Genomic DNA, 27,791 nt, shown 5'->3' with positions numbered 1-27,791 from the left:
CCCGTCAACGCAGCCTCGACGGTGGCGCCCACCCCCCCGGAAGAATCGATTCACGGGATTGTTCGCACAACGCGGCTAAGTCTGCGGCGTTGGTCGGATCGATCCGGAGGTGACGTCACGCGGCGGCTCGGAGACGACATGGCGGACAGCGCGAGCGAGAGCGACACGGACGGCGGCGGTGGCGGCGGCGTTGGAGGAGTCGGAGGAGGTGGAGGAGGAGGAGCAGGCGGCGGCGGAGGTGGTGTAGGAGGTGGTGGAGGAGGAGGAGGGAAGGGCGCCCTCCTCCAGCGCCTCGAGGAGCTCGGCAACCGCATCGCGTCCCTGCAGCAGGAGAACAAGGTGCTGAAGATTGAGCTGGAGACGTACAAGCTCAAGTGCAAGGCGCTGCAGGAGGAGAACAAGGAGCTGCGCAGGGCCAGCGTGACCATCGTGAGTCGCGGGCACGGGTGGCGGCGGTGGTGGTGGCGGCGGTGGCGGCAGGAGACGACGGGAGATGGTGGGGACCGGGGTGGGAGGGGATGAGGTGGAGATGATAGAAGCATGACGGAGGAAGGGAAGATGATGATGGTGGTGGTGATGGTAAGGTGGTGGTGGTGATGGTAAGGTGATGGTGGTGGTGATGGTAAGGTGATGATGATGGTGGTGGTAATGATGGTGGTGGTGGTGATGGTAAGGTGGTGGTGGTGATGGTAAGGTGGTGATGGTAAGGTGGTGGTGGTGATGGTGGTGGTGATGGTAAGGTGATGATGGTGGTGGTGATGGTGGTGGTGATAACGGGGGGGTGTGAGAGAGACGATGGAGACGTGGGATGGGAGAGAAGGGAGGTGAGGATGTTCAGAAAGGGGGAGAGTCGAGACATGGAAGGGAGAGGTAGGAAGAGTGGAGAGATTGGAGGAGTGGAAGGAAAAGTGGGGAGATGGATAAGTGAGATCCTATTTACTATTTTATATTTGTATTTTACTGGGTAAGGCCCACTAAGCTTTTGAGCGTTTTTTCAGAAGCGACCTGGCCACAAATGATAACCCAATGGCGTGGATTATCACGTGGAAGTTTCTAGCAGCCAAATACTCTAAACGCATGTTTCTAAATGTGGAGGGGGGGAAAACAGCAGGCGTCAGATGTATACCAGGCGAGGTAGTTAACATCTCGGATAACTGAGAGGAGGCAGAAGAGAAAAGAGGTTGAAGTGAGCAAAAGGAAAGAGCAGAACTGGGCCCTACCCCTGATTATCATCGTCATCACATCTCAATGTGACTCAGTCATCACCGTTACCCTGGCCTTCGGACGGTTATGCCTCGAGCTCACAGTTCTCGCTCCGTAAGATGGCTCCAGTGTACGCTTGCTTGCCTGCTTTCATACAGATGAGATAATGATTACGATTTATCTAGCGGTATGAATGTTGGCACACTAACCGGTAAGCCAATTATGCGTTAATGAATGGCTATGGACTCCATTGCCTGCTTGGCTGTGTTCATATACTCGCCCTGAGTAGGTCAGCATAATATAAACATTTGTCTGCAGACGTTTCGCTGCCCTTTGCCTCTTGCTAAGGTCACAACTTGTTGGGTTTTTTCACACACTCCAAAGCTCTAGTTCTATCACATGTGAACACCCACACGTTGTGGTTCGATGTTGGTGCCTGGGGCCTTGTCAACCTGCTTCCACCTGGTTCCCCTCCTCCCTGCACATTGTGCACCACGCACAAAGACAACAACCGCTGGTGTTCCACGAAACCACAGGAGGTCACGGGGCGAGACCCCAGGTGTTATTATGGCCCGACTGAGAGAGGGTGGCCTGGCAGAGGAGTGGTCAGCACCTCGCACAGACGTCCATCCCACCCGCAGCCTGCCTCCCAGCAAGGAGCAAGCAGCTCGGCGCGTGACTCTCCCATGTGAAGCGCAAAATCTGTCCGTGGCCACCATGTGTTGCGCAGAAATGTTTATAGGTTTTAAACAAATGCTCGCCACGGTCTGCCGCCTGCCCGCTCCATGCATTTTCAAGCGTGCCACGAATCTGACTCATCATCGACACTGGGCCTCGCTCGCCCACACAAGTGGTTTCGCTCGACAGGGCTCAGCCGACGCTCCCCGTTTTCGGTACGTAGAAGAAGACCCGGCTCGGTGGATCAGTTTCCATCGAAAATTATTCAACTCAATTAGAGCACAGAGATCCATCACATGCCCCACCCTCCCTCCCCCTTCCCCACGTGACAGCATTTCCCTGCCCTAAATTAACCACCGGTAAGACTCCTCTCAGAGTAAAAAAATTGACAGTGCGGAAGCCCTCGTCGCGCTTCGCACAAACGTTATCGCGCTCGGAGCTGCGCGTGCAAAGTGAATAGCCGGACCGGGATTCGGGCAAGTTGCAGCCGTGCCAGTGTGTAAAACCAACAGACAGGCACGACTGTCTGTCCGATTTACACACTGGATTTATCCCGGCCCGTGATTGGATGCCCCCGTGCCGGCTTTACGATGCATGTCGGAACGAGCATGTGCCCGTTTTTTTCTCTGTCGTTGTGCCAGCGGTGGCTGTGGTGAGCGGCGTGTAGTGGAGTGGGTCATTGCGAGCTCATCTCGCCCTGATCTTTTCTCTGCTCGTGCGAGCGGAGCCAGCCGTCTGGCTCGCTGCCGACTCATCATAAATGTCGTAAATTCTGGTGGAGCCCCGGCGGTAATAACTCGTGTCGACATATTTACACCGGTGCTGAATTAAAACTGGCAATGTACTCGTGAAAAATAATCAACCGCTGGCAAAATCTCAGTGTAAAAAATCGAGAGTGCCGCTGATGGATTTGTGGAACTTTAGCAACTTCCAAATGATTAGTGAGGAAACGTGTTTGGTGCGTGTATGACATTGTGCGGAAGTGTAGCTGTCAGCACGCTGCGCAACGAACCCGGTGACCCGAGTTCAATTCCCACCCAAGGCCACCAACACCAGTGACGATTATCTGAACCGGTCCTGGGCCTCGCCTAGGTCGACTTACCTTCAAATGACTAACTGTTGCGCTTTGTAAATATTGCCACTGCAGCGACTGCAATCGGGCATGGTACTGGCCACCCACCCCCTGGTGTGCCATGCTGGCCTTCATAGGTGCTCGTTAACAGCACTTGCCCCAAAAGTCTATTGAGGCCATGGGGGGGATCTTTGTCTTGTCTTTAACGTGAAATAAGTTGGGGTGAGTTAAGGCTAGAGAGAGCGCATGAACACCAAACATTTTGAAGAGTGTTCCTCCCCACACAGCTGGGAGGCATTGTTAGCAGGACACATGGATATTCCTCGGTAGCACAGCCAGTGAACTTGGTGCGTGGCACATGCCTGTAATTCGGCGCTGGAGGCGAGGTTGGTGGATCAAGTGCAGACTAATCTCAATCTGTCCCATCTCTATTTGATAGATTGTTGCCCCCTCGCACGTGTGGGTTTTCTCTGGGTGCTCTGGGTTCCTCCCACATGTATAAACACTTGTTATTAATTGGCTTAAAACATCTTAATCTATGCGCCTCCATGTGTCACGGATTGCGCAGCATCATGTGATGTATTTACATGATTGACGCGACTATATGAAAATTGATTCTTACTAGAGTTATTGATTCGTTATTTGTAACCTGCATTTTTACATCGATAATTTTTGGAAGCTGCCCTATTCTGGGTTATTTAAAGCGGTTGCTAATTCACTATCGATGTTTTTTATTGGAAGATCTTCCTACGGATGGCCGCATGATAAGGATTTCCAGCTTTTAATTTCTACACAGCGCTTAAATGCCTGCAGCACTTGACCATCATAATTAGTATTTGCACAGTGTGCACCGTGATGGAGGATCATGTGCAAATATCATGTAATACAAACTCCCACCCCTTCACGGATATTTTTTGTCAGTCCAATATTTGTTGAACATGCTGATAAGACCCCCAAGATCAAAACTGGTCCAGGGTTTTGCTCTTTAAACCAGCGTGGCCGTTAAGCAAGCGTCCAGTCACCAAATGCACAAAAAAACCCCAACACAGTAAATCTGGTCTGAGCTTAATTCGGATAAATTCCAACTGAGAACTAAAACTATATCAGTGTGACTGGCATGCTATGTACCTCGCTCTCTTGTACAGAGCGATTGGGACCAGAGGTCTCAGAGGTGGCTCTGTGCTAGCCGCCTCCACGGGCCGTTCTCCAACACAAAGGGTCGCACTGCTGTGGGAGAAATATGAATGGCTTCTTTGGACGTGACACTGATAGCCAAGTCAGGATATATACTTTTCTATACTTTGTACTCTCATCATGTTTTTGTATTGGTTGTCGTTGTAACGTTCTGACCCGCCCATACTGGACATCTGTGAAAAAAGAGCTCTGTAGCTCATCGGATTCCTCCAGCCTCAATAAATATTCTGATTCTGATGAGCATAATATTGGGAGTGTGGGCGGAAAAGGAAAAAGAGAACACGAGTGCGCTAGGCCTGGGCCGACGATGCCAGGGTCCACGTTTTTGTCTGCAAGAGCCACGGAGTTTGTGCAGGTCGGTTCCCATCACCCACTGCTCCTCGCAAAGGGGGATGAGGTTGATCACTAGGAAGGTTACTTTTTAACAAAGGTTAACATAGCCTGCGGTTGAAGTCATATTTATCTAAGTTAACTCTGCCTGTGCGTTTAATGCCACTGGGAAGTTAAACTTGAGGTCGCACGGTGGAATGTTTCTCGCGAGCACCTCGGAAATTGCAGCACGGATCAGGGAGTGAGACCAGGCACCGGATTCTGGGATCAGTTTCGGCATGGCCGGGTTGATACGGCATCAGACATCGAATGATGTATGTGTGTATGTTGAACTTCTTTCGCACTGTACGTAGCCAACCGCACTATTTGGAGGTGTGGGGGAAGGACGACAAACTATATACAAAAAGCAGTTCTAAAGAAATGAGTTGTCAATCTCGATTTAAAAATGCATGGCTCAGTGGCTTCCTAAGTTTGGAAGGAACATAATTCCAGGTGGCCACAGAAGTGCATCTGAAAGCGCCCGATCCAGTGACCATCATTTTTGATGGCTAGCCAAAAGCCGCTGCGAGGATGACCGGGGCTCGCGTGACAGTTTATGCTCCTTGACGAGATCAGCAAGGTATTGTTTGTTAATTTGTTGCAAGCACTTTGTGTCATGAGTGCGACCTTATAAAGTATTCGTTTGGCAACCGGAAGCCCGTGCAGCTCAGCGAGCACTGGATCCGTCCATGGTCAGATCTTGCGGTCAGTGGGTCTTCTTCATCGCACATTGATGTGCTGTAAAGAAGCTCATTGATGTGCTATTAAGAAAGGCTCCCCTTCGTCCCCAGCGATTCACAAATCATTGTCCTGGTTTGGATTCAATAATTAATTATTTTTGTCTTTTGTGTATGTTCCTTGTTTGTCCTGTCTCATTTGTACAGTTAGTTTTGTTCACTCCATTAGAATGCTTCATGAGATTATCATTTGCATGTTGTTTGCATAAAATCATAAATGATTGTTGCATCATTACATCCCGAGCCAGTGGCTATATAAATGGTGTAATAAAAATCCGTAATTCCTCTATATCAGCTCTGCACAAGGCCTGTTGCCCGAAACATATCACTACCAATGGTGATAGAGATTTGTATTTTCGGCCTGTGTTTGCTCACCGCTGCCAAAAGAGTCCCTGAAACGTTACATCCGTGATTTATATGGAATTATCTGTGTGACCCAGTGTCGTCGGGGTCATGATAACAACCGTTAAGCCTGTTGCCAAGGCAAGCCATTATTGTATGGTCACAAAACCTGGCAACCTGAAGCACCAACTCAACTCATTATTCTTGCGGCAGTTGCTGGAGTCCTTGTAAGAGGCAGGTGTTGTGAAGCCCTGAAGCGGCAGAAGGGGGGGGGCGGCATCTCTTCGCCTGGAATGACCTCGGGGCCGTTTGACGGTTGTAGACCGCGTCTCTGCAGCGGGCTGATGATTTTTCATTGAAATCTACTTAACAAGGGATAGCGGGCGGCGTGCAGAATCGATACCCGCGCGCATTGTGCGCTGACTCGCGGCGCAAGCCGCTTTAAAAATAGATCTCTGGCAGGTTGGCTGTTGGTTTACAAAGGCATGTTCATACCGGTATTAATCTGAGCCCAGCGGATTATCTTGCTGATCGTTTCCGCAGATATTTGTTGGTGGCAGATTTCGCGAATGGTCAAGTCTGTCCGGTAATACATTAATAAAAATAGATTTATCTTCTGCCTTGTTAAGAGTTTTAGTGCATTCCTCCATTGTGTGTGTGGGCTTTTTCCGTGCACCCTGGTTTCCATCCACACTAAGTACGAATTATTTTAATCTTCCTCCGTTATATTTCTCTTGTTGTTGATGTCTCGTCAACACAAAAACATCTCCATGCTATGACTGTTTTATGCGCACGGCAATACGTATCTTGTAGTCCTGAGAGCTAGAAGTATTCCAAAATTAACCAAAAACTACATTTAATATGTATTAATGTGCAATCATTTCTAAGGTAGCCGAGACCATTAACTCGCTAACCTTGGGAGCCTGGTTTAAGCTCAAGAGTCATCTGTCCACCTCTGAACAATCATCCTTGGGGCTCGGTGAGGCTTTCGTGGGAACAAATTACGGCTCGATTAATTGGAATAACTTCTGCTGCACACCGGGGCAGAGCGGTGGCGTAGTGGTTCATGCAATCCGAGTTCAATTCCCAGCCACAACTGACATTGGTGGCGAGCGATAGCTGAACCGGATTGTAACGTCCCCTTCACCGACCCTCGCTGACCAGCGTGGTGAAGTATGCTCAAACAACCCCCATCACAGGCTCGGCGTGGAGAGGCCTTAGTCCAGCAGTGGATTGACAAAGCTGATGTTAATTCGTTGGGGACAGACACTGCTAATGCTGTAGATGCCAATCAGTAAGCAATTTTGAGTTAAATCTAAAAACTTACCTTTTTAAACTTTTATAGCAGTGGTCGGGAACCTATGGCTCGCGAGCCATATATGGCTCTTCCGGTGACGGCATATGGCTCCCAGACAATTTTGAGTTGAAAAAAATAATAATAAAATTCATAAATAAAAAAAAATCAGTTTGGAACTGATTTTAAAATACTTGTGATATTGCTTAATAATACTGTGTCATTTTAAAGTAAACAGAAATTAGTTTTGAAGATAAATTTCACGGGTCCCGTGACCCGTGGGTCGGGTCGGGAACCAATGGCTCGCGAGCATGTCACGGGTCATTGTAAAGGTGAAGAAATCCATTTGATCAGATAGCCAGGCTGCGTGGACAGAAGAATTTGCATTTGTGGAGAGAGCAGGATCTGCGGTATGTCTAATATGCAATGATAAAATTGCATCGATGAAACGGTCAAATATAAAGCGGCACTTCGATACACACCATGCTTCATTTGCATCGAAATATCCAGCGGGGGACAGCAGGAAAAAGACATGCGAAGAGCTACAGCGGAGAGTGCAGACGAGTCAGCAGCAACTACGTGTGTGGACCAAGCAAGGTGACGGGAATTCCGCTAGCTTTGCAGGTGCTTTGGCAATAGTAAGGAATGGAAAGCCATTCACAGATGGCGAGTATGCCAAAACATTCATGCTTGATGTGGCCAATGAACTGTTTGATGACTTCCCAAATAAAGACAAGATAATCAAACGAATAAAAGACATGCCTCTGTCAGCAAGAACTGTTCACGATCGTAGCATCATGATGGCAAATCAAGTCGAGGAAACAAATAAAGGACATAAACGCCGGGACATACTTTTCTCTCGCGTTAGATGAGTCAACAGATGTTAGCCATCTATCTCAGTTCAGTATAATTGCCAGGTATGCTGCAGGTGACACACTGCGTGAGGAAAGCTTGGCTGTTTTGCCAATGAAAGGGACAACAAGAGGAGAGGATTTATTCACGTCTTTCATGGAGTTTGCTAAAGAAAAAAAACTACCGATGGATACACTTATTTCTGTCTGTACTGATGGTGCACCCTGTATGTTGGGGAAGAACAAAGGATTTGTAGCGCTTCTCCGTGAACATGAAAAGAGAGCCATCCTAAGTTTTCATTGCATCCTGCACCAGGATGCGCTTTGCGCTCAGACGTGTGGCCAGGAGCTTGGTGAGGTGATGTCGCTGGTCATTCGAGTGGTCAACTTTATTGTTGCCCGAGCTTTAAATGATCGCCAGTTTAAAGCTCTGTTAGAAGAAGTTGGGAATCATTATCCCTGTCTGCTTTTACACAGCAACGTGCGTTGGTTGTCAAGGGGGAAGGTGCTCAGCCGTTTTGCAGCTTGCCTGAGTGAAATCCGGACTTTTCTTGAAATGAAAGGCGTCAAGCATCCTGAACTAGACAACACTGACTGGCTCCTGCAGTTTCACTATCTCGTGGACATAATTGGCCATCTGAACCAGCTCAATGTGAAAATGCAAGGTATTGGAAATACAATATCATCCCTTCAACAAGCAGTGTTTGCATTTGAAAGCAAGCTGGAAGTCTTTCTCAGGGACATTGAAACAGGTCGTCTTCTGCACTTTGAAAGACTGTGACAAATTATAGATGCATGCTTAGCAAGTGACTCCACTCAAAATCTGGATCTCCAGCAGCTAGCTGGCTTTACGTCCAATCTCCTGCAGTCATTCAAAGCACGTTTTGGAGAATTTCGTGCGCGCACTGGTCTTTTCAAGTTCATCACTCATCCACATGAGTGTGCAGTGGACAAAGTCGACCTGACATGCATCCCCGGGGTCTCTATCTGAGATTTTGAGCTGGAAGTTGCTGACCTGAAGGCATCAGACATGTGGATGAGTAAGTTCAATTCACTTAATCGAGAGTTGGAAAGTCTTGCGCGACAGCGAGCAGAGCTGGCGAGGGAACACAAGTGGACAGAAATAAAAAATCTTCAACCTGAAGACCAGCTGATTCTTAAAACTTGGAACGAGCTTCCTGTGACATACCACACAATGCAGCATGTGAGTATTGCCGTATTGACCATGTTTGGCTCTACATATGCATGTGAGCAGTCCTTCTCGCATATGAGGAACATTAAGACCAACCTACGCTCACGTTTAACTAATGGAAGCCTCAACGCCTGCATGAAGCTCAACCTCACCACGTATGAACCATACTACAAGGCCATCAGCAAAACCATGCAGCACCAGAAGTCGCATTAAAAGTAAGACATATTTAATTTATTATATGTTAAAAAATACTATATGGCTCTCAATGAAATATATTTAGAAATATTTGGCTTTTATGGCTCTCCCAGTCAAAAAGGTTCCCGACCCCTGTTTTATAGTGTTACTTTTTTCATATGCCTTCGATAGCAATTTATTATAATGCAATTTAGTTTTGTACGGAAATTGCTTTTGTTTTTGCGATTTAGTCTTTTAACAATGTTTTCTTTTATCTGTACAGCACTTTGAATTGCATCTTTTGCACGAAATAGTGCTATAGAAATAAAGACTTGATTGATTGATAAAAAGTGGGCTTTACCTGGTAAGGTAAAAGTAGTTAAGTATTATTTGTATATTTTTTTGTATTGTTCGTTGTTGTAACGTTATGATTCGCCCATACTGGACGGCTTTAAAAAAGAGCTTTACAGCTCATCGGATTCCTTCGGTATAAATATTCTGAAACACATGACCCTGTTGTTTTGTTTTGAAATCCTTTATATTAAGTTCGCGTGCGTGCTTGCTTGCTTGCTTAGGACCGTGCAAATCTTTCGGTCGTTTTTTAACCCACTTCCCGTGATCCAATCGAGCTGACATTTTCTACACAGACTCGTTGTGCCAGACAATTATTGTTCGTGAAAAAAAATTCCCAAAATTTTACACTTTTTAGGCAAAAAAATTTTTATTTTACATATATTCAAATAGAACGCATTCTTTGGCTGAACGTCAGAGTGTAAGAGCCCAGAGCGTAACCCCTCCACAGGCCGTGGCGGAGTAGCGCAGTTGGTAGCGCCCTCGCTTCCCATGCCAAAGGTCGCGGGATCGATCCCCGCGTCCTCCACAGGCGAATATATTTGTAAATCCTTTATATTAAGTTTGCTTGCTTGCTTAGGACTGTGCAAATCTTTCGCTCGTTTTTTAACCCACTTCCCGTGATCCAATCGAGCTGACATTTTCCACACAGACTCGTTGTGTGTGACAATAAATTTTCGTGGAAAAAAAATCCAAAATTTTACACTGTTTAGGGAAAACAAATTAAATATTTAATTACCAATTGCTTAATGGTGGCAGACAATCATCTGACGCATAGGTGGCAGCCATCTCAAGCCAGATGACGAGACGACTCTAGCCGCCACGCATATAAAGGATTTATAGTGAAAAACTTTCTTTTTACGGGTTTACTTGTTACTTCTGCTGGAACCTTCGGATGATATATCCCCGTGAATGAGATGGCACCCACTGGCCATCACCACCGTTTTTCTGAGTCTCCCATTCCCGTTTGTCTCCCCTCCTCCTCCTGTGTCCGCAGCAAGCACGTGCCGAGCAGGAGGAGGAGTTCATCAGCAATACGCTCTTCAAGAAGATCCAAGCGCTCAAGAAGGAGAAGGAGACGCTGGCCATGAACTACGAGCAGGAGGAGGAGTTCCTGACCAACGAGCTCTCGCGCAAACTCATGCAGGTGTGGTGGGGCGCCCCTTCGCTCGGCTGCGTTCCGTCGCCGTGGAGACACGGCTTGCAATTTACCAAGGAGTTCGCGTCAAACTAGCACCCGTATCTAACAGGGAGGGTCCTGGCCCTTAAGCATCTGGGGGTTCGCCAGCATTGGTTCGAGCGAGCCGGACGTTTTTCGCTGGAGCTAAAGCTCGATGGGTGCATGCGTCCCTCTGTGTGCCCATTTGTCACTCTCTATATGCACGTGTTACTCTGTGTGTATCCACATGTCACTGTGTATATGCACGTGTTACTCTGTGTGTATCCATGTTTCACTGTGTATATGCACGTGTCACACCACCCTGTCAGTGTGCCGTGCCGGCCATAATGGGTGCTCGCCAACAGGACTTGCCCTAATAGTCTGTCAAAGACAATACGGGGGATCTTTGCCTGTTGTATGTGTGTGTGAACATGCTGCACACTCGCAGTTGAGGCAGGAGAAGGCCGAACTGGAGCAGACCCTGGAGCAGGAGCAGGAGTTCCAGATCAACAAGCTGATGAAGAAGATCCGCAAGCTGGAGAGCGAGACACTCACCAAGCAGCAGACCCTGGAGCAGGTACCCCCCCACTCCCCGCCTGTATCCCCCCTACCCTCTCCATCCCCCCCCCCCCCCCGCTACCAGAGACTCTGCCCCATTTATACAGCAGCATCTTTCTGTGGTTACCAACCATGGTGCACGCAGTGTTCACCGGCTTAATTTACGAATGGAAAAGATTGGTGAACACCTCCGTGAGCGCCTTTTTACTGCAGCCCTCATCGCTTTGCCTTGGCAGCTCCTGGCTTTGTCTCCTGAATGCACCCAGAGTGAGATTTTGACTACGGTGAAAAATCATCTCGTGTTGCCGCCCCTCACTTTTGGAACGAGCTCACTTCCTGGTATAGCTCATCGGATTTATCCACGATAAATAAAGATTCTACCTGGTAAAATAAAAATAGTTAAATAGTTCTGCGGCAGACACCACACAAGGCGCCCCCCCCCCCCCGCCATGTTGGTTTGACGGCGTTTGCTCTCTCTGTGCGTGTGTGGCTGGAAAAGTTGCGGCGCGAGAAGATCGATCTGGAGAACACGTTGGAGCAGGAGCAGGAGGCCCTGGTGAACCGGCTGTGGAAGCGCATGGATCGCTTGGAGGCTGAGAAGCGGTGAGTGGTCACGCGGTCAGCGTCGTCGTTATCACATCGTCCAGCGAGTCACCGTACCCAGCGATGCGATGGATCATCGCGATGTGGGACTGCGATTCCGTTAAAGTTAAGATCCTTGTTTGTAAAAAAAAATTGGTCTTTTTTTCATTGTACTCCATTAACCTTCGTCATAAATCCTACGTTCGTTAATGCTCACAACCCAGTGGCAGCGCTCGCAGCGAGTGACGGCGCTCACTGCGAGCGACGGGGCTCGCCGTGGCGATGCTCGCGGCGCTCGCCGTGACGATGCTCGCGGCGGCGATGTTCGTGGCGATGCTAGCGACTCCCGCTGCAATCCCCCAGGATCCTGCAGGAGAAGCTGGAGCAGCCCGTGTCAGCTCCGCCGTCCCCGCAGGAGGTCTCCATGGAGACGTCGGAGACCCCCGAGAACCTGATGCGCCACATCCGCTTCCTGCGGCACGAGGTGGACCGCCTCAAGAAACAGCTGAGGGCCAACCAGGTGCAACGTACGTACCACCGACGCCAAACGTTCAGACCAGTGATACAACACCACGGTAGACGTTTTCCCGCCCAGCCCTCTTGTCAGTCCACTGCTGGTTGAGAGTCCCCTCTCCGCGCCATGCAGCTTGTGGCAGTTAGTTTACTGTCACCTCACGTCCCTTTAACCGCATTGTACTCATTTGTGTGTTTATTCGTAACGTTATTGGTGGTGAGATGGTGACTCCCTCACCTGATATGCAGCCGGTCGGGGGTTTTATCCCAAACCTGACGATGCGTGTTTATTTGGAGTTTGCATAATCTCCAGGTCCTCTGCTTTTTCGCTCCACATTTAGAAACATGCATTTAGATTATTTGGCTGCTATAAATTCCCACAAGCTAAACCACTTCCTTGAGCTATCATTTGCGGCCAGGTTATTTCTGAAAAAGAATCTATATAGCTCAGTGGGCCTTATCTTGAAAAATTAAAAATAATTTAGTTTCATCATTTAGTTTATATCGATCTCTGGGTGTCTGGTTGACACCTTAAACCTTATCGCGCACGAGATATAATGACGCATGGAGCGTAGTAAATGGTGCATAACTGCTGAGTGTGCAGGCGGTGCAATCGCACCGGGGCCTATGGGCCGGAGGGGCCCAAGCGCCAGGTCACAAAGTGGGCAGATGGGGGGGGGGGGGGCGGGGGGCGGTTGCCCATTTCATTCCAGGGCCCATGCCAACCACGCTAATATGCCAGTCATGGTGTGTAAGCTACGCAATATGCCAGTCATTCTGTAGTGAGTCCAACTGAGTCGCAGACGTTGTTCCTTTTAGAGGCAACACTTTTATTTGTAACACAAAGGGGCAACTGCCCCTTCGCCAGATACAGCCTAGGGTGGTGACCACCCAGCTAACTACCCTATACAGAGGAGTTACTGCTACGAAGGGTGGGGCCCTCACTCGGGTCCGCGACCACGTGTTGATGCCTTGTAGGACGTAGAGCTTCCAGCTTGAGACGTAGAACTTCCAGCTTGTAGAATGCAGCGACCCAGGTCCTTCTCAGGGACCCGCCTTATATCCCCCCACGGGTTGGGACCGCTCCGCCCCTGGCCCCGTCCGCCTTCTTGAGCCTTCTAGCTCCCCCTCGATCCCTCTCGAGAGCTCTCCCCGGACACGTGATCACCCCCTAGTCCCCCCACCTGGGGGCTTCTCTGTGGACACTCCGGATCACATGTTTGCAGGGTCAACCAGAGTGCCATGGCCCGAGGCAACCCTGTCCTTGGGCTGACACTCTCCCGCTTTCCCTTGTGGGAGACCGCACTGCACGCTATGCGTCGTGCCTGCGCTATCCCAGTGCTCACCAAGCCCCGCTAGGGCTGGTACTACACCCACCACGGGGTGTACGCGATGGAAATGCATCGCACGCCACGGCCCTTCTGGGCCGGCACCATACAGTGACATCCCTGATGTCACTACAATTCTATCCCAGTCACACTATGCCAGCCACACGATGCCAGGCACGCTATGCCAGTGACAAAAAAGATATTTGAGGTTAAGCGCTCCGAACCCCGTGGCCCCGAGTTCATTTCCTGCTCACGGCCAACACCAGTGATGATTGAGCCTCAATTGAGTACCTGGTGCAGTGTGTAAACATCGCCGGGCGTGGTGCTGGCCACCCACCCCTCGCGTACCGTGATGGCCTTCATAGCTGCTCGCTAACAGCACTTACCCCAACAGTCTGTTAAGGTTATACGGGGGATCTTTGCCTTTGTTTAGTACGTGCGTACGTGTGCGTGCATCATGTGCATACGTGCGTGTTCCCGTGTACGTCCGTGTGTACGTCGGCATGCAGACTCGGAGAAGATGGCGCAGTACCTGGAGGAAGAGCGCCACATGCGAGAGGAAAACCTGCGTCTCCAGCGCAAGCTGCAGCGCGAGATGGAACGGCGCGAGGCGCTCTGCCGCCAGCTCTCCGAGAGCGAGTCCAGCCTGGAGATGGACGACGAGAGGTGCAGGGGGGCGAGCGTCGTGTGATGAGCCACCACCCCTGCTAAACAGTTTTCAACTCTAAATCATCACCTTCAAATTGATACACCCCCAAATGTGTTGTTCGTGTGAGGTTCGCTAACTTTTTGCCTTGCCCAACAACAGATAAAATGTCTCCATGTGCGCGTGTGCCGCGCGTGTGCCGCGCGTGTTCCGCGCTCGTTCCGCGTTCGTTCACGCTCGTGCCGTGCTCGTGCCCAGCACGTGCCGCGCTCGTGCGATGTAGAGCAGGCATCTCGCCATGCAGTTACCCGGCTGGCTTTGCTCCGCCCTCCATCATGAATCATCGCACACATCACCTGGAATGTGTGCCCCATTACATCAGACCTCAGAAGCTAAGCTGTGGTTTAGGCTGTTGAGTATTTAAATGGTTTTGTGCAGCTGCATGAGGTAATGCAGGTTACTGTGGGGCTACGTGTCAGTGTAGCCACATCCATTATTCTACTGCTGCTATATGCTTTCACATCTATGCTCCCCATCATCACCAACCCACACTGATTAGCATGGCAATGTATAGTCAAACAACTCCTTACGATCCACATGGCTCAGGGAGACCTTCCTACAGCAGTGGATTGAGCAATGAGGCTGGTCTGGTGAGCCCTGGCTTGAATGCAGTTGAGCAGTGGTGGCCAATACACCAATTACACCGAGCACTGTAATATATTCTAATGGTATTCTTGGTTCTTTCGGTAAAGTCACGTAAATAGAAAAACAAAAAAATCTAAAAAATGTTTTTTTTATAAAATGAAAATAATACAAATAAAATAGTAATAATAAATAGAAAATAATAGAAGCAAAAAACCCACGACGTTTCAGTCGCAACACAAGCAGTCTTTTTTGTTTTTCTATTTACGTGACTTTACCGAAAGAACCAAAATCTATTCTAATGGCTTTCAACGGGCTCCACCATCCTCCAAGAAGTGAGCACCAACATTTACCCGGATGTAACCCTGTAATATACTGCGGACAAATTACTAGTGCCATTTATTGGTAGAAGTTATCATTTTCTTGGTTCTTTCGGTAAAGTCACGTAGAAGGGAAGTAATAAAATAATAAAAATAAAAACATAATAAAACAATTCTCACGACGTTTCGGCCACAACGCAAGCAGCCGTCCTCAGGCGAAGAATGAGAACATTATCAAGCTAGGAGCTTATATAGGTGTTGCGAGGAGGAGCGCCTTAACAAAAGAATGTGCATATGAAGAGGAATTTAGCATACCAATGGACAATGCGTAGGAGGTGGGCGGAGGGGTTTCAAAGTCCCATTATGCCCATGCCATTATGCAGGATCAACAGCACCACGGGGGGGCGCAAGGAACAGCGTTAATAAAGGAAAGGAATGTTAGTGATATGTAGCTGCATTTACCAAACAACCACGTAGAAAACCAAAGTAAAAACTACATAAAAAAAAACTAAAATATAAACTGAAACTTACTATACTCTACAATAAGCTGAGTTACTAACAACAAATAATAAATTACAATTCTACGTCGTAAGAAGTATATAATATACTTCCATCTAAACTTTATTCTCTTAGCATATACAGTACTATATACTGCCATAGATAAACCCAACATTAAATTATATACTGTATTCCTGTAAACCACCCTATACTTTATACATTTTAATATAACACTATGTATTATTCAACTCACCCTAATGTGTATCGAAATGGTTTATTACGTCCTTCCAATGATTGCTAAGCCTGAATCCATCTTCTCGGTTAAAATTGTCTCTGTGTTTGTATATGTGAATCGCCTCATGAACGAATCTCTCATGATAGCCAGATGGCTTGCAGAGAACCTCCGTCTTGGAGAAGTCAATGTCATGTGAGCCCACTGAGTTGTAACAGTGGTCTGCCACGGCTGAGGTGTTTGTCCTACCGTGTTTTAGATCAGCTTTATGTTCACGAATGCGGTCTGAGACGTGTCGTTTGGTTTCCCCAATGTAACTGCTACCACAGAGGCAACTTAGTTTGTAGACGCCAGGGTACTGTATGTCTGGAATCACATCTTTTACAGATGGTACCAGATCACGGATTTTATGTACTGTGTTGAATCGGACCTGGATCTTGTGTTTAATCAGGATTTTGGAGATCTTTTTTGTGACCCCAGCAATGTAGGGTAAGGTGATGGTCTTGAAAGGCTCCTCAACAGGATCTTTCTTGATGGTTGGAGTGATGGCTTTGCGGATTGTGTAGTCGGAGTAACCATTAGCCTTAAGAGCTTGGCGTACGTGTTTGAGTTCACTGGAAATGTGTTCATGGTCGGAGATGCATTGGGCTCTATGATATAGAGTCTTGATGAGGGAATTCTTCTGGGATGGATGGTGGTGGGAATCCGGTTTTAGATAAGCATCCGTGTGGGTGGCTTTCCTGTAGACAGAGTGGCTCATTGAACCATCAGGTCTCCTTTTGATTAGGACATCCAAAAAGGGTAGCTTGCCATCATTTTCGACTTCCATGGTGAATCTGATGGCTGGGTGTATGGAATTGATGTGGTCGAGAAATTGGTCTAGAGCAGGCCGGCCATGTGGCCAGATGACAAAAGTGTCGTCTACGTACCTCTTCCATAAGGTCGGGCGTAGAGTGGCAGTCTGGATGGCGTCCGTCTCAAATTTCTCCATGAAGATGTTGGCTACAACCGGAGATAGGGGGGAGCCCATTGGGGTGCCCTCAATTTGCTTGTAGAAGGTTCCATTCCAGGTGAAGTATGTATTGGTTAAGCAGTGTCTCACCAGGGGGGGTACCCCAGCATTTAGTCCTTGATGAACCAAGTCTTCAATGATTGCGATGGTGTCAGGCACAGGCACCTTGGTGAACAAGGAAACCACATCAAAACTGACAAGCAGGTCGTCTGGGGACAGGGCAATCCCCTTGATTGTCGATACCAGGTCAGTAGAGTTTAGTACTGCAGAGGTGGTTTTTCCAGTGAAAGGCCGTAGGATTTCGGACAAAAAACGAGCCAGTTTGTAAGTGGGGGAGTTGATAGTAGAGACAATGGGACGAAGAGGTGTATCTTTATGTATCTTTGGCAAGCCGTACAATCTTGGTGGCCTGGCTGCAGAAGGTTTCAACGAGAACTGTTTGGTCTGATCAATTAATGCGGTTGAAGCAGAAATGATGTTGTTGGTTTTGGAGACGAGGCTGTTGGTGGGGTCTCTTTTTATTTTTGTATAGCTGCCATCGTTGAGTAGTTCTTGAATTTTGTTGTTGTATTCTATTTTGTCCATGATGACAGTGGCATTGCCTTTGTCGGCTGAGAGGATGACAATGTCATCCCTCTTTTTTAATTGAGCTAATTCAAAACGCTCATCTTTGCTGATGTTGCTAGCTGGCATCTTAGCGTTTTTGAGGGTTACAGAGATTTCAGATCTTGCTACGTCTGCAGCGATGTGACTCAAGCCCTTGAGAGCTACATCTACTCGAGCAATTATATCATTAACTGGTATGTGTCTAGGTGTGACTGCAAAGTTTAGTCCTTTAGCTAAAACGGATTTCAAACCTTCAGAAATAGGACTGTTACTGCGATTAATTACGACTTTGTTAACATCTAGCTTTTCAATGTGTGGGTCCGGTTTCTTGTTTGAGAGGCGGTTGAATTTGGAAATCAAGTTGTCCTTACATTTAGTCGACATAGCGGCAGCTGAAGAGGCAGTCATTTTTTCCACGTGTTCCCAATCCGATGTGGACATTGTTGCACTCAAAGATAAGTGTGATTTGTAGAGTGTCTTGTCTAACTGATCTAGTTCGGTGCGCGTAAGTCTGATTTTCTCTGAGATAAGAGCTAAGCTAGTTCTAGACAGAATTCGTTTCGCATTAGAAGAAGTTACAGCAGCAGATGTTAGTGTAAATGCGTTTGGTATTACCTTAGAGTCGCGGCATCTCTTCAGAAAGGTGAGAGACTCGATTAGCTGAGCCTTCTTATCCCGGAGCTTGTTGAAGGATCTCAAAGTTATGTGGAAACCCTCCCCGTAGAGGCGGTTAAATTTCGATTTAAAGCTTTCGTGACTGCAGGGATCCATCTTCTTGGTTCTTTCGGTAAAGTCACGTAGAAGGGAAGTAATAAAATAATTAACGCTGTTCCTTGCGCCCCCCCGTGGTGCTGTTGATCCTGCATTATGCATGGGCATAATGGGACGTTGAAACCCCTCCGCCCACCTCCTACGCATTGTCCATTGGTATGCTAAATTCCTCTTCATATGCACATTCTTTTGTTAAGGCGCTCCTCCTCGCAACACCTATATAAGCTCCTAGCTTGATAATGTTCTCATTCTTCGCCTGAGGACGGCTGCTTGCGTTGTGGCCGAAACGTCGTGAGAATTGTTTTATTTTATTATGTTTTTATTTTTATTATTTTATTACTTCCCTTCTACGTGACTTTACCGAAAGAACCAAGAAGATGGATCCCTGCAGTCACGAAAGCTTTAAATCGAAATTTAACCGCCTCTACGGGGAGGGTTTCCACATAACTTTGAGATCCTTCAACAAGCTCCGGGATAAGAAGGCTCAGCTAATCGAGTCTCTCACCTTTCTGAAGAGATGCCGCGACTCTAAGGTAATACCAAACGCATTTACACTAACATCTGCTGCTGTAACTTCTTCTAATGCGAAACGAATTCTGTCTAGAACTAGCTTAGCTCTTATCTCAGAGAAAATCAGACTTACGCGCACCGAACTAGATCAGTTAGACAAGACACTCTACAAATCACACTTATCTTTGAGTGCAACAATGTCCACATCGGATTGGGAACACGTGGAAAAAATGACTGCCTCTTCAGCTGCCGCTATGTCGACTAAATGTAAGGACAACTTGATTTCCAAATTCAACCGCCTCTCAAACAAGAAACCGGACCCACACATTGAAAAGCTAGATGTTAACAAAGTCGTAATTAATCGCAGTAACAGTCCTATTTCTGAAGGTTTGAAATCCGTTTTAGCTAAAGGACTAAACTTTGCAGTCACACCTAGACACATACCAGTTAATGATATAATTGCTCGAGTAGATGTAGCTCTCAAGGGCTTGAATCACATCGCTGCAGACGTAGCAAGATCTGAAATCTCTGTAACCCTCAAAAACGCTAAGATGCCAGCTAGCAACATCAGCAAAGATGAGCGTTTTGAATTAGCTCAATTAAAAAAGAGGGATGACATTGTCATCCTCTCAGCCGACAAAGGCAATGCCACTGTCATCATGGACAAAATAGAATACAACAACAAAATTCAAGAACTACTCAACGATGGCAGCTATACAAAAATAAAAAGAGACCCCACCAACAGCCTCGTCTCCAAAACCAACAACATCATTTCTGCTTCAACCGCATTAATTGATCAGACCAAACAGTTCTCGTTGAAACCTTCTGCAGCCAGGCCACCAAGATTGTACGGCTTGCCAAAGATACATAAAGAAGATACACCTCTTCGTCCCATTGTCTCTACTATCAACTCCCCCACTTACAAACTGGCTCGTTTTTTGTCCGAAATCCTACGGCCTTTCACTGGAAAAACCACCTCTGCAGTACTAAACTCTACTGACCTGGTATCGACAATCAAGGGGATTGCCCTGTCCCCAGACGACCTGCTTGTCAGTTTTGATGTGGTTTCCTTGTTCACCAAGGTGCCTGTGCCTGACACCATCGCAATCATTGAAGACTTGGTTCATCAAGGACTAAATGCTGGGGTACCCCCCCTGGTGAGACACTGCTTAACCAATACATACTTCACCTGGAATGGAACCTTCTACAAGCAAATTGAGGGCACCCCAATGGGCTCCCCCCTATCTCCGGTTGTAGCCAACATCTTCATGGAGAAATTTGAGACGGACGCCATCCAGACTGCCACTCTACGCCCGACCTTATGGAAGAGGTACGTAGACGACACTTTTGTCATCTGGCCACATGGCCGGCCTGCTCTAGACCAATTTCTCGACCACATCAATTCCATACACCCAGCCATCAGATTCACCATGGAAGTCGAAAATGATGGCAAGCTACCCTTTTTGGATGTCCTAATCAAAAGGAGACCTGATGGTTCAATGAGCCACTCTGTCTACAGGAAAGCCACCCACACGGATGCTTATCTAAAACCGGATTCCCACCACCATCCATCCCAGAAGAATTCCCTCATCAAGACTCTATATCATAGAGCCCAATGCATCTCCGACCATGAACACATTTCCAGTGAACTCAAACACGTACGCCAAGCTCTTAAGGCTAATGGTTACTCCGACTACACAATCCGCAAAGCCATCACTCCAACCATCAAGAAAGATCCTGTTGAGGAGCCTTTCAAGACCATCACCTTACCCTACATTGCTGGGGTCACAAAAAAGATCTCCAAAATCCTGATTAAACACAAGATCCAGGTCCGATTCAACACAGTACATAAAATCCGTGATCTGGTACCATCTGTAAAAGATGTGATTCCAGACATACAGTACCCTGGCGTCTACAAACTAAGTTGCCTCTGTGGTAGCAGTTACATTGGGGAAACCAAACGACACGTCTCAGACCGCATTCGTGAACATAAAGCTGATCTAAAACACGGTAGGACAAACACCTCAGCCGTGGCAGACCACTGTTACAACTCAGTGGGCTCACATGACATTGACTTCTCCAAGACGGAGGTTCTCTGCAAGCCATCTGGCTATCATGAGAGATTCGTTCATGAGGCGATTCACATATACAAACACAGAGACAATTTTAACCGAGAAGATGGATTCAGGCTTAGCAATCATTGGAAGGACGTAATAAACCATTTCGATACACATTAGGGTGAGTTGAATAATACATAGTGTTATATTAAAATGTATAAAGTATAGGGTGGTTTACAGGAATACAGTATATAATTTAATGTTGGGTTTATCTATGGCAGTATATAGTACTGTATATGCTAAGAGAATAAAGTTTAGATGGAAGTATATTATATACTTCTTACGACGTAGAATTGTAATTTATTATTTGTTGTTAGTAACTCAGCTTATTGTAGAGTATAGTAAGTTTCAGTTTATATTTTAGTTTTTTTTTATGTAGTTTTTACTTTGGTTTTCTACGTGGTTGTTTGGTAAATGCAGCTACATATCACTAACATTCCTTTCCTTTATTAACGCTGTTCCTTGCGCCCCCCCGTGGTGCTGTTGATCCTGCATAATGGCATGGGCATAATGGGACTTTGAAACCCCTCCGCCCACCTCCTACGCATTGTCCATTGGTATGCTAAATTCCTCTTCATATGCACATTCTTTTGTTAAGGTGCTCCTCCTCGCAACACCTATATAAGCTCCTAGCTTGATAATGTTCTCATTCTTCGCCTGAGGACGGCTGCTTGCGTTGTGGCCGAAACGTCGTGAGAATTGTTTTATTATGTTTTTATTTTTATTATTTTATTACTTCCCTTCTACGTGACTTTACCGAAAGAACCAAGAAGATGGATCCCTGCAGTCACGAAAGCTTTAAATCGAAAAATAGAAGTTATCATTGTTTGAATGTGTAAAGTTTTCGTTGGGGATTTTTTTGTTGCCATCAGCCATGACGAAAATTGTTGTCTGCTTATGTCAGTGTTCATTCTGTCCCGGGTTTAACAAACATATTTAGCGATCATCCACCCGTGGATTGCGATCCACGTGTTGGCCAAGTGACACAACACACTGTTGAGGCAAGTGCTGTTAGTGAGCAGCACCTATAAAGGCCTGCATGGCACACAAAGTGGTGGGTGGCCATCACCACATGTGACACACACACGCACAGGGACCCGTAACTGGCACTGCACTGGGGAAGTAGTGGCAAAGCCATTGCCGAGAGATGCCACCTGCTCGCTTGCTCGTTTGTTCGTTACGCGGCTGCCACTAACTACCGCTTAATGCGGTGGTGGCGGTGCTCGCGTGACCACGTCTGACAGACACTTCAACGAGCTGGCCTCGCAGGGCATCCGCCCCCGCACCGTGAGCAGCCCTGTGCCCTATGCGTCGTCGCCCAGCCACAGCCGGCCCATCTCTCCCGGTGAGAAGCGCTCGTCCCCGCGTGCTCGCTCGGTGCCCCCTTTCGTCTGCGGCGTACCGATAGATAACGCACACCCGGTGTGTCAACGCGCGCTCAGAAGTCGCTCGCACCGTGGTTCCCGGCAACTGTAAGATGATAACTCCCTTGCCTGGTATACAGGAGGTCGTGGGTTCGATCCCGACCCTGATGCCTGCTGTCTATTTGTAGTTTGCATGTTCTCCCCGTGGTCAAGTAGATTTTTGTCCAGGTCCTCCGGTTTTCCCCTCCACATGAAAAAACACTCTTTAAGAGTATTTGGCCGCTATAAATTCCCATGTGATGAGCAACTTTGTTGACCTCTCATTTGTGGCCAGGTGGCTTCTGCAAAAGAGCTGCATAGCTCGGTTTAGTTTTATTATCATCAGACATGGCCAAACCACTGATGGATGAAGGCCTCTGCACAGGAGCTGATCTCCTTGCTCCATCTCCTCGGCAGGTGTCCTCTCACATGCATTCTCCTTTTTGCAGATAGTTTTATGAACGTCAAACAAACTAATTGGCAAAGTATTATTGGAATACCAACTGTGTTTCGTGTAACCAGTGCTGTTTGTCACCAATTAAATTATTTCAAGCGTACACATTGACACCATTTCAGCTCACATGTGCGGTGGAAGGGTCAAACACCGTCCCGTGACTGTATACGACATGGAATGGAGCGGTGATGCAGCGGTTAGTGCACCGAGCTATAAATCCGGAGGCTTTGGGTTTGATTCCCGGCCATGGCTAACATCAGTGGTGAGTGGTATCTGAACTGGTCTTGGGTGCCCCCTCCACCAACCTGCACTGACCAGCATGGTGAAGCATGGGCAAGTGATCCTCGTAACAGACACCGCATTGTGGGAAGGAAGCCCTTATTCAGAAGTAGGTTGACAATGTGCCGTGAAATATCCCTGTTGTTTTATACACAGCACTTTCAAAATGTCAAGCACCAATATATAACCCATTGACGCATCTATGACTTTAATAATGCCGAAACAAGTAGAGACACACCCAAGGTTGTGTTCATGACCTGCTGCCTCTGGCTAAACAGTTTCTAAAACTCTCGCAAAAACGTACGTGCCATTGGGATGTTTTTGAAAGTTTTATGGAACTGCCCAATAACAACTACTATTTCTCTGTGCATGCTTGTGCCTGTGTGTACGTGTTTGTACGTGCCTCTGTGTGTGTCGGTATGTGCCTGTGTGTGTCGCTTGTGTGTGTCGGTACGTACCTGTGTGTGTCTGTACGTGCCTGTGTGTGTCTCTTGTGTGTGCCTGTCTGTACGTGTCGGTACGTACCTGTGTGTGTCTGTATGCGTCTGTGTGCTGGTGCCGTGTGGAGCAGGCATCTCGCTGTGCAGCCACCCGGCCGGCTTCACTCCACCCTCCACGCTCAGCCGCTCCACGCCGCCCGCCCACCACCTCCCACCCGGCCTGCACGGCCCAACGGGCCAGGGCATGCCTGTATGTAAACACACACACACGATCGCGCATGTACAGAGCAAGACAGAGACCCCCCCATATAGCCTCCACAGACTGCTGGGCCAAGTGCCTGCTAATGAGCACCTATGAAGGCCAGCACCGCGCATTGTCTCCCGAGTGCTGATGTTTACACATCGCAACAGTGACAGAGTTGACCTCGGGGGTGCCCGGGTCCAGTCAAATATTCATCACAAATATTCTTTGGCCGTGAGCGGAAATCGAACTCGGGTTGCTGGGTTAGAGGCGCAGTATGCCAACCACCGCTTCCCACACGCACAAAGACAAACGCACGTGCATTATAGCAAGGGCGGTTGCACGTTGTTGAATGTACGTGTCAGACACTTTAAGGATGTGGGTCAGCATTCATTCAATGAAGTTGCGCCTTCTGCTCCCATGATGTGGAGCTCCTTGCCCCCAGCCATCTGTGCTATTGGCTCCCAGAGGTTTTTTCCTCTGCCTACTTTCTACACCGCATCTGCGGTACATCTCCTTCATGAATATAAAATTAAAGACAAGTTGTTGTGATTGTGACCATGCAACACAAACTGTGGACTAAAGGAGGAGGAGGAATAGCAAAACTACACAGTCTCTCCTGAAGCCATCATTGGCCTTTAGCTCCTGACCATATTGGCTAAAGCAAAAATAGAAGTACATTTGGATGCTCTATTAAAAAATTGCATTGTAGTGGTGGTGTATTTTTCCTTGGACGTGATACATCACCCAATTAGTGCTGTGATTTAGACGCGACAGTTCATCATTCATCCTTAATAAGGGAGGAGAAAGTCTTACAGAATACCGTGGTGGTGGTGTCAGACGTACTCGGACGGACCTCACTTTTCATCCACGTGGTGGCGATGATGCATTCCGTTTTGTCTGCACGTAAAACCATCGATCTTACTCTCCCAAGAGCCACACCTCATGAATCTATAAATAATTATCTTTAAATTGACATCACGCACATATTACCAGGATGTTGTGAATGTGTAGAAATGCCCAATAATATACACACTTGTTTATAAATGTTTTGCGTAACCCGAACACATTGTTTGAAAACCATCTCCTTAACTCCTGGTGGTGGTGCGTGCTTGCGATGCAACACAAGAATTGCGAAACTCCCATACGCTCCAAGCTGTGAGGTGGTCAGGAAAGGTTTGTGAACCCGAGTGAGTCCTGTGCGTGGAGTTGCTCAGGGTACTCCTCCCACACGCAAAAAGCTATTCGAAAAGGAGCTATCTAAGCATTCCAGGGGAGGTCCCTCCTGAAATTGAGACTGTATCTTGGAAAGAGGAATAGCATTGTTACAGCTATTGTAAAGAGATTGAGCGATGAAATTGGCTCGTTCAGGTGCCAAACAAAATGTTGCATCACAAAACCTTGAAAGATGGCGATGGCTCGGAGAGGCCTTCATCCAGCAGTGGATTTATCATGGCCAATAATGATGATTAATAATAGATTAATAATAGTTCTCATCACAGCTCGTTCAGTATCGTATCAACTAATGAGTGCCAGTTCACTGATCATTACCCTCTCACCTCTTTGTACCCTTCCACCAATAACCCTCGACCCCTGTGAACCCATCCGCCCCCTCCCTTTGACCTCGTGACTCGATGGACCGCAGCGCCCGTCTCCGAAACGCGGGAGCAGCCCCGACCGCTTCAAGCGCCCGACTCCGCCGCCATCGCCCAACACCTCGAGCAGCAGCAGCCAGGCGCCGCCACCCCCGCCGCCCCAGCAGTGAAGCCGCCCCCGGCGAGCTGCACGGCCCTTTCTCCGGCCACCGCAACCACAACTCCCACCGCTCCCGTCGCTCTCGCCGCTGCCGCTCCCAAAACGCCGATTTCCGGAATGGAGTGGCTTCACCAGCGGCTGCGGTGCCGCCACGTTTTGGTTCGGAGTTTCCAGGTTGCGTGCGGTGGGTTAGCGATCGATCTTTCACCGTTTTCCTTTTGCGTTGTTTATTTTTTTGTCGCCGTTATCCGCGTGTGATTTTCTTTGGCCGCTCTCGAACCGTAACCGTTTAGTTTTGGGGCTGGCGAAGTCTCGTGGCAGCGTCCGCGTAGATTATAGCGGCTCGCACCGGTCAGCACCACCGCCCCTGCTTGTAGCGCGAGCAGGTTCCTTCTAGGCAAGCAAGGATGCGGCCTAGTGCCGCCCCCTGTATTGTTCGGCCCGGCTGGAGCCTGACTGTCTAGGCCTTGCTTCGGGCGTTCCCCAACACGTCCCGTCAACCGTCCTATTTGCTGCTTGCACTGTGACACGTGTGTGGCTTGATTTTGTTTTCATTTTCTCTTTTGGCTGTCGAATAAGCATGTCTAACATAATCATTTTTGTACATGGTTTTTTGTTTTAACAGACGTGATAGTCCGTCGGTGAAACATTAGGTGGCGTGGTTTGTGAGCAGCGTTGTGCGTGTTAGCTCTTCATCTCAGCGTGATTCGTGTAATTCCGTTTGACCTGTTGAACGTAAATGTGATCGTGTTAAGCAGCGAAAAACAAAAATTCAATGCTTTATTTGCCTAATCAGTGGAGTGAGTCGTTGAATGTACACTATCTGAGCACTAACCGTCAGACTAGGAAAACCCGCAAAGGGACAGTATGAAGAAAACACGCTCGAGGTTTAAACTTCCCGTAGAGAATCATTGTTTTTGGAAACCCAGTGCTTCTGTGTACTGCATGCCAACCATACAGAGGAGTTGGGCAAGAACCCCTTGAGATGCGACCTCTTGCAAGCGAGACCTGAGAAACCCAACTCACTCTTTTCCCTGATGCTATATTCGTAGATAATTTTTAAAGCGCGGTTATCGGGCTGTGGCACACAATGATCAACAATTTGCGGACGATGTCACAGGGTCTCTCTTGCACACTTTACGGCAGACGGCGCACTTTGGGAACGTTAATCCCTCACCACGCTGTGTGGATGCGGGAACCGGCGGCGCCACTGCTACCGTCCCCGGTGGCGAAGTACGCCCACCGCTAAGCCACCCAGCGGATGCCAAAAATCCTTCCCCCTCTGTCCCGGTTAAACTGTTTAGACTGTCCGGGATTGTGAGCAACCGCTGTGGACAAGGGGATGGTCTGCCCATTTCACTTTCCTGTTTTGTCGAAGAAACGTCCACCTTCGCCGCACTTGGGGGACACAAAAACTCTGGCAGTCGTTCGCACTACAATTGACCTTGCTAGGGTCAGCGGGGGTGACCCAGCGACAAAAATGGGGCATGCGGGGGTGGGGAGGGGGGTCACTGGAACTTGTAACTGGCGCCAAATAAATTGGGGTGTGGAAAATCCTCAAGTCATCGCCGTGGCCCCCCAAAAAGACGAGTGGAGCGTGTTTGTGTTTACGAGCGGCCATCTGGAACGCTTGTAGGTGACTTGTGCAGGTGGCCGCTTCGTAGCAGCTGTGGGAAGGGACCTTGCTTGAAAGTAGAGCTTCTAAAAATCTCGAGGCCTGCCTGCGTCCGATATTTTCACGAAGCGTGCGTTCCGGACAGCTCGCGTTCACTTGTTTACACTGCTGCTGCCGTTATTGTTTACAGAAAAATAACGTGGTTTGGTATTTGAGAAGTGATGGCCGTTTTTTTTCCCGTCTTTCCCTGAATGAAACGTAATGACCCGACACTCTGGCCAATGGTTTAACAGAAGACAGCTCGTCAAATGAGAATAATCTTTCGTTCGAGTCTAGCTGTCGCGAAAGCGGCAACAATTTGTGGTGGACAGCTTAGAGGTTTCTTTTTGTGTGTGCTCGCGATTCTAAAAAACTTTTCTCCCAAGTATTATTACTTGTTAATTCTTTAGTATTAGTACGAAGCAGAGCATTCTCACATAACGGTATTTTTTTAAAGACAGGAATAAATATACAATAGCAAACAGAAACCATGATTTTTCCCTAAGAGTGCAAACGGCCTTTTGTTCAGCTGCAGCAAATGTCGGACGCAGGTGTGACAATAGATTTATCTCGTCTTTTGCGAATGAATGTTGTGATTAAAGCCTTGCACCTAG

General features: G+C 47.9%; 1 protein-coding gene across 2 annotated transcripts; it reads left to right on the top strand.

Annotated features, from left to right (window-relative positions):
• The first annotated feature begins 93 nt into the window (after positions 1-93).
• On the top strand, positions 94-27,791 carry CCDC6 (coiled-coil domain containing 6). Of its 2 annotated transcripts, none has more exons than XM_078875544.1 (9): positions 94-429; positions 10,455-10,604; positions 11,065-11,193; positions 11,674-11,777; positions 12,120-12,283; positions 14,107-14,263; positions 22,196-22,296; positions 23,656-23,777; positions 25,414-27,791. In XM_078875544.1, exons 1-9 carry the CDS (start codon positions 139-141, stop codon positions 25,531-25,533), a joined length of 1,338 nt encoding a protein of 445 aa, XP_078731670.1. In that variant the 5' UTR covers positions 94-138; the 3' UTR covers positions 25,534-27,791. The 2 variants fall into 2 exon arrangements, with proteins under 2 accessions (XP_078731670.1, XP_078731671.1); XM_078875545.1 differs by having other exon boundaries at positions 95-429; positions 23,659-23,777.

This window comes from Lampetra fluviatilis, chromosome 41 (genome assembly GCF_964198595.1).
Source record: "Lampetra fluviatilis chromosome 41, kcLamFluv1.1, whole genome shotgun sequence".
In the NCBI taxonomy this organism is placed as follows: domain Eukaryota; kingdom Metazoa; phylum Chordata; class Hyperoartia; order Petromyzontiformes; family Petromyzontidae; genus Lampetra; species Lampetra fluviatilis.
Note: the sequence above shows the minus strand (reverse complement) of the source record. Positions and strands in the feature narration are given on the sequence as shown.

Excerpts from the sequence above, each read along its gene's own strand:
- CCDC6 (XM_078875544.1), top strand. The coding sequence starts at position 139 with ATGGCGGACAGCGCGAGCGAGAGCGACACGGACGGCGGCGGTGGCGGC. Across the intron at positions 11,778-12,119 it reads CGCTTGGAGGCTGAGAAGCG|GATCCTGCAGGAGAAGCTGG; the intron begins GTGAGTGGTCAC and ends GCAATCCCCCAG. Across the intron at positions 23,778-25,413 it reads CAACGGGCCAGGGCATGCCT|CGCCCGTCTCCGAAACGCGG; the intron begins GTATGTAAACAC and ends GATGGACCGCAG.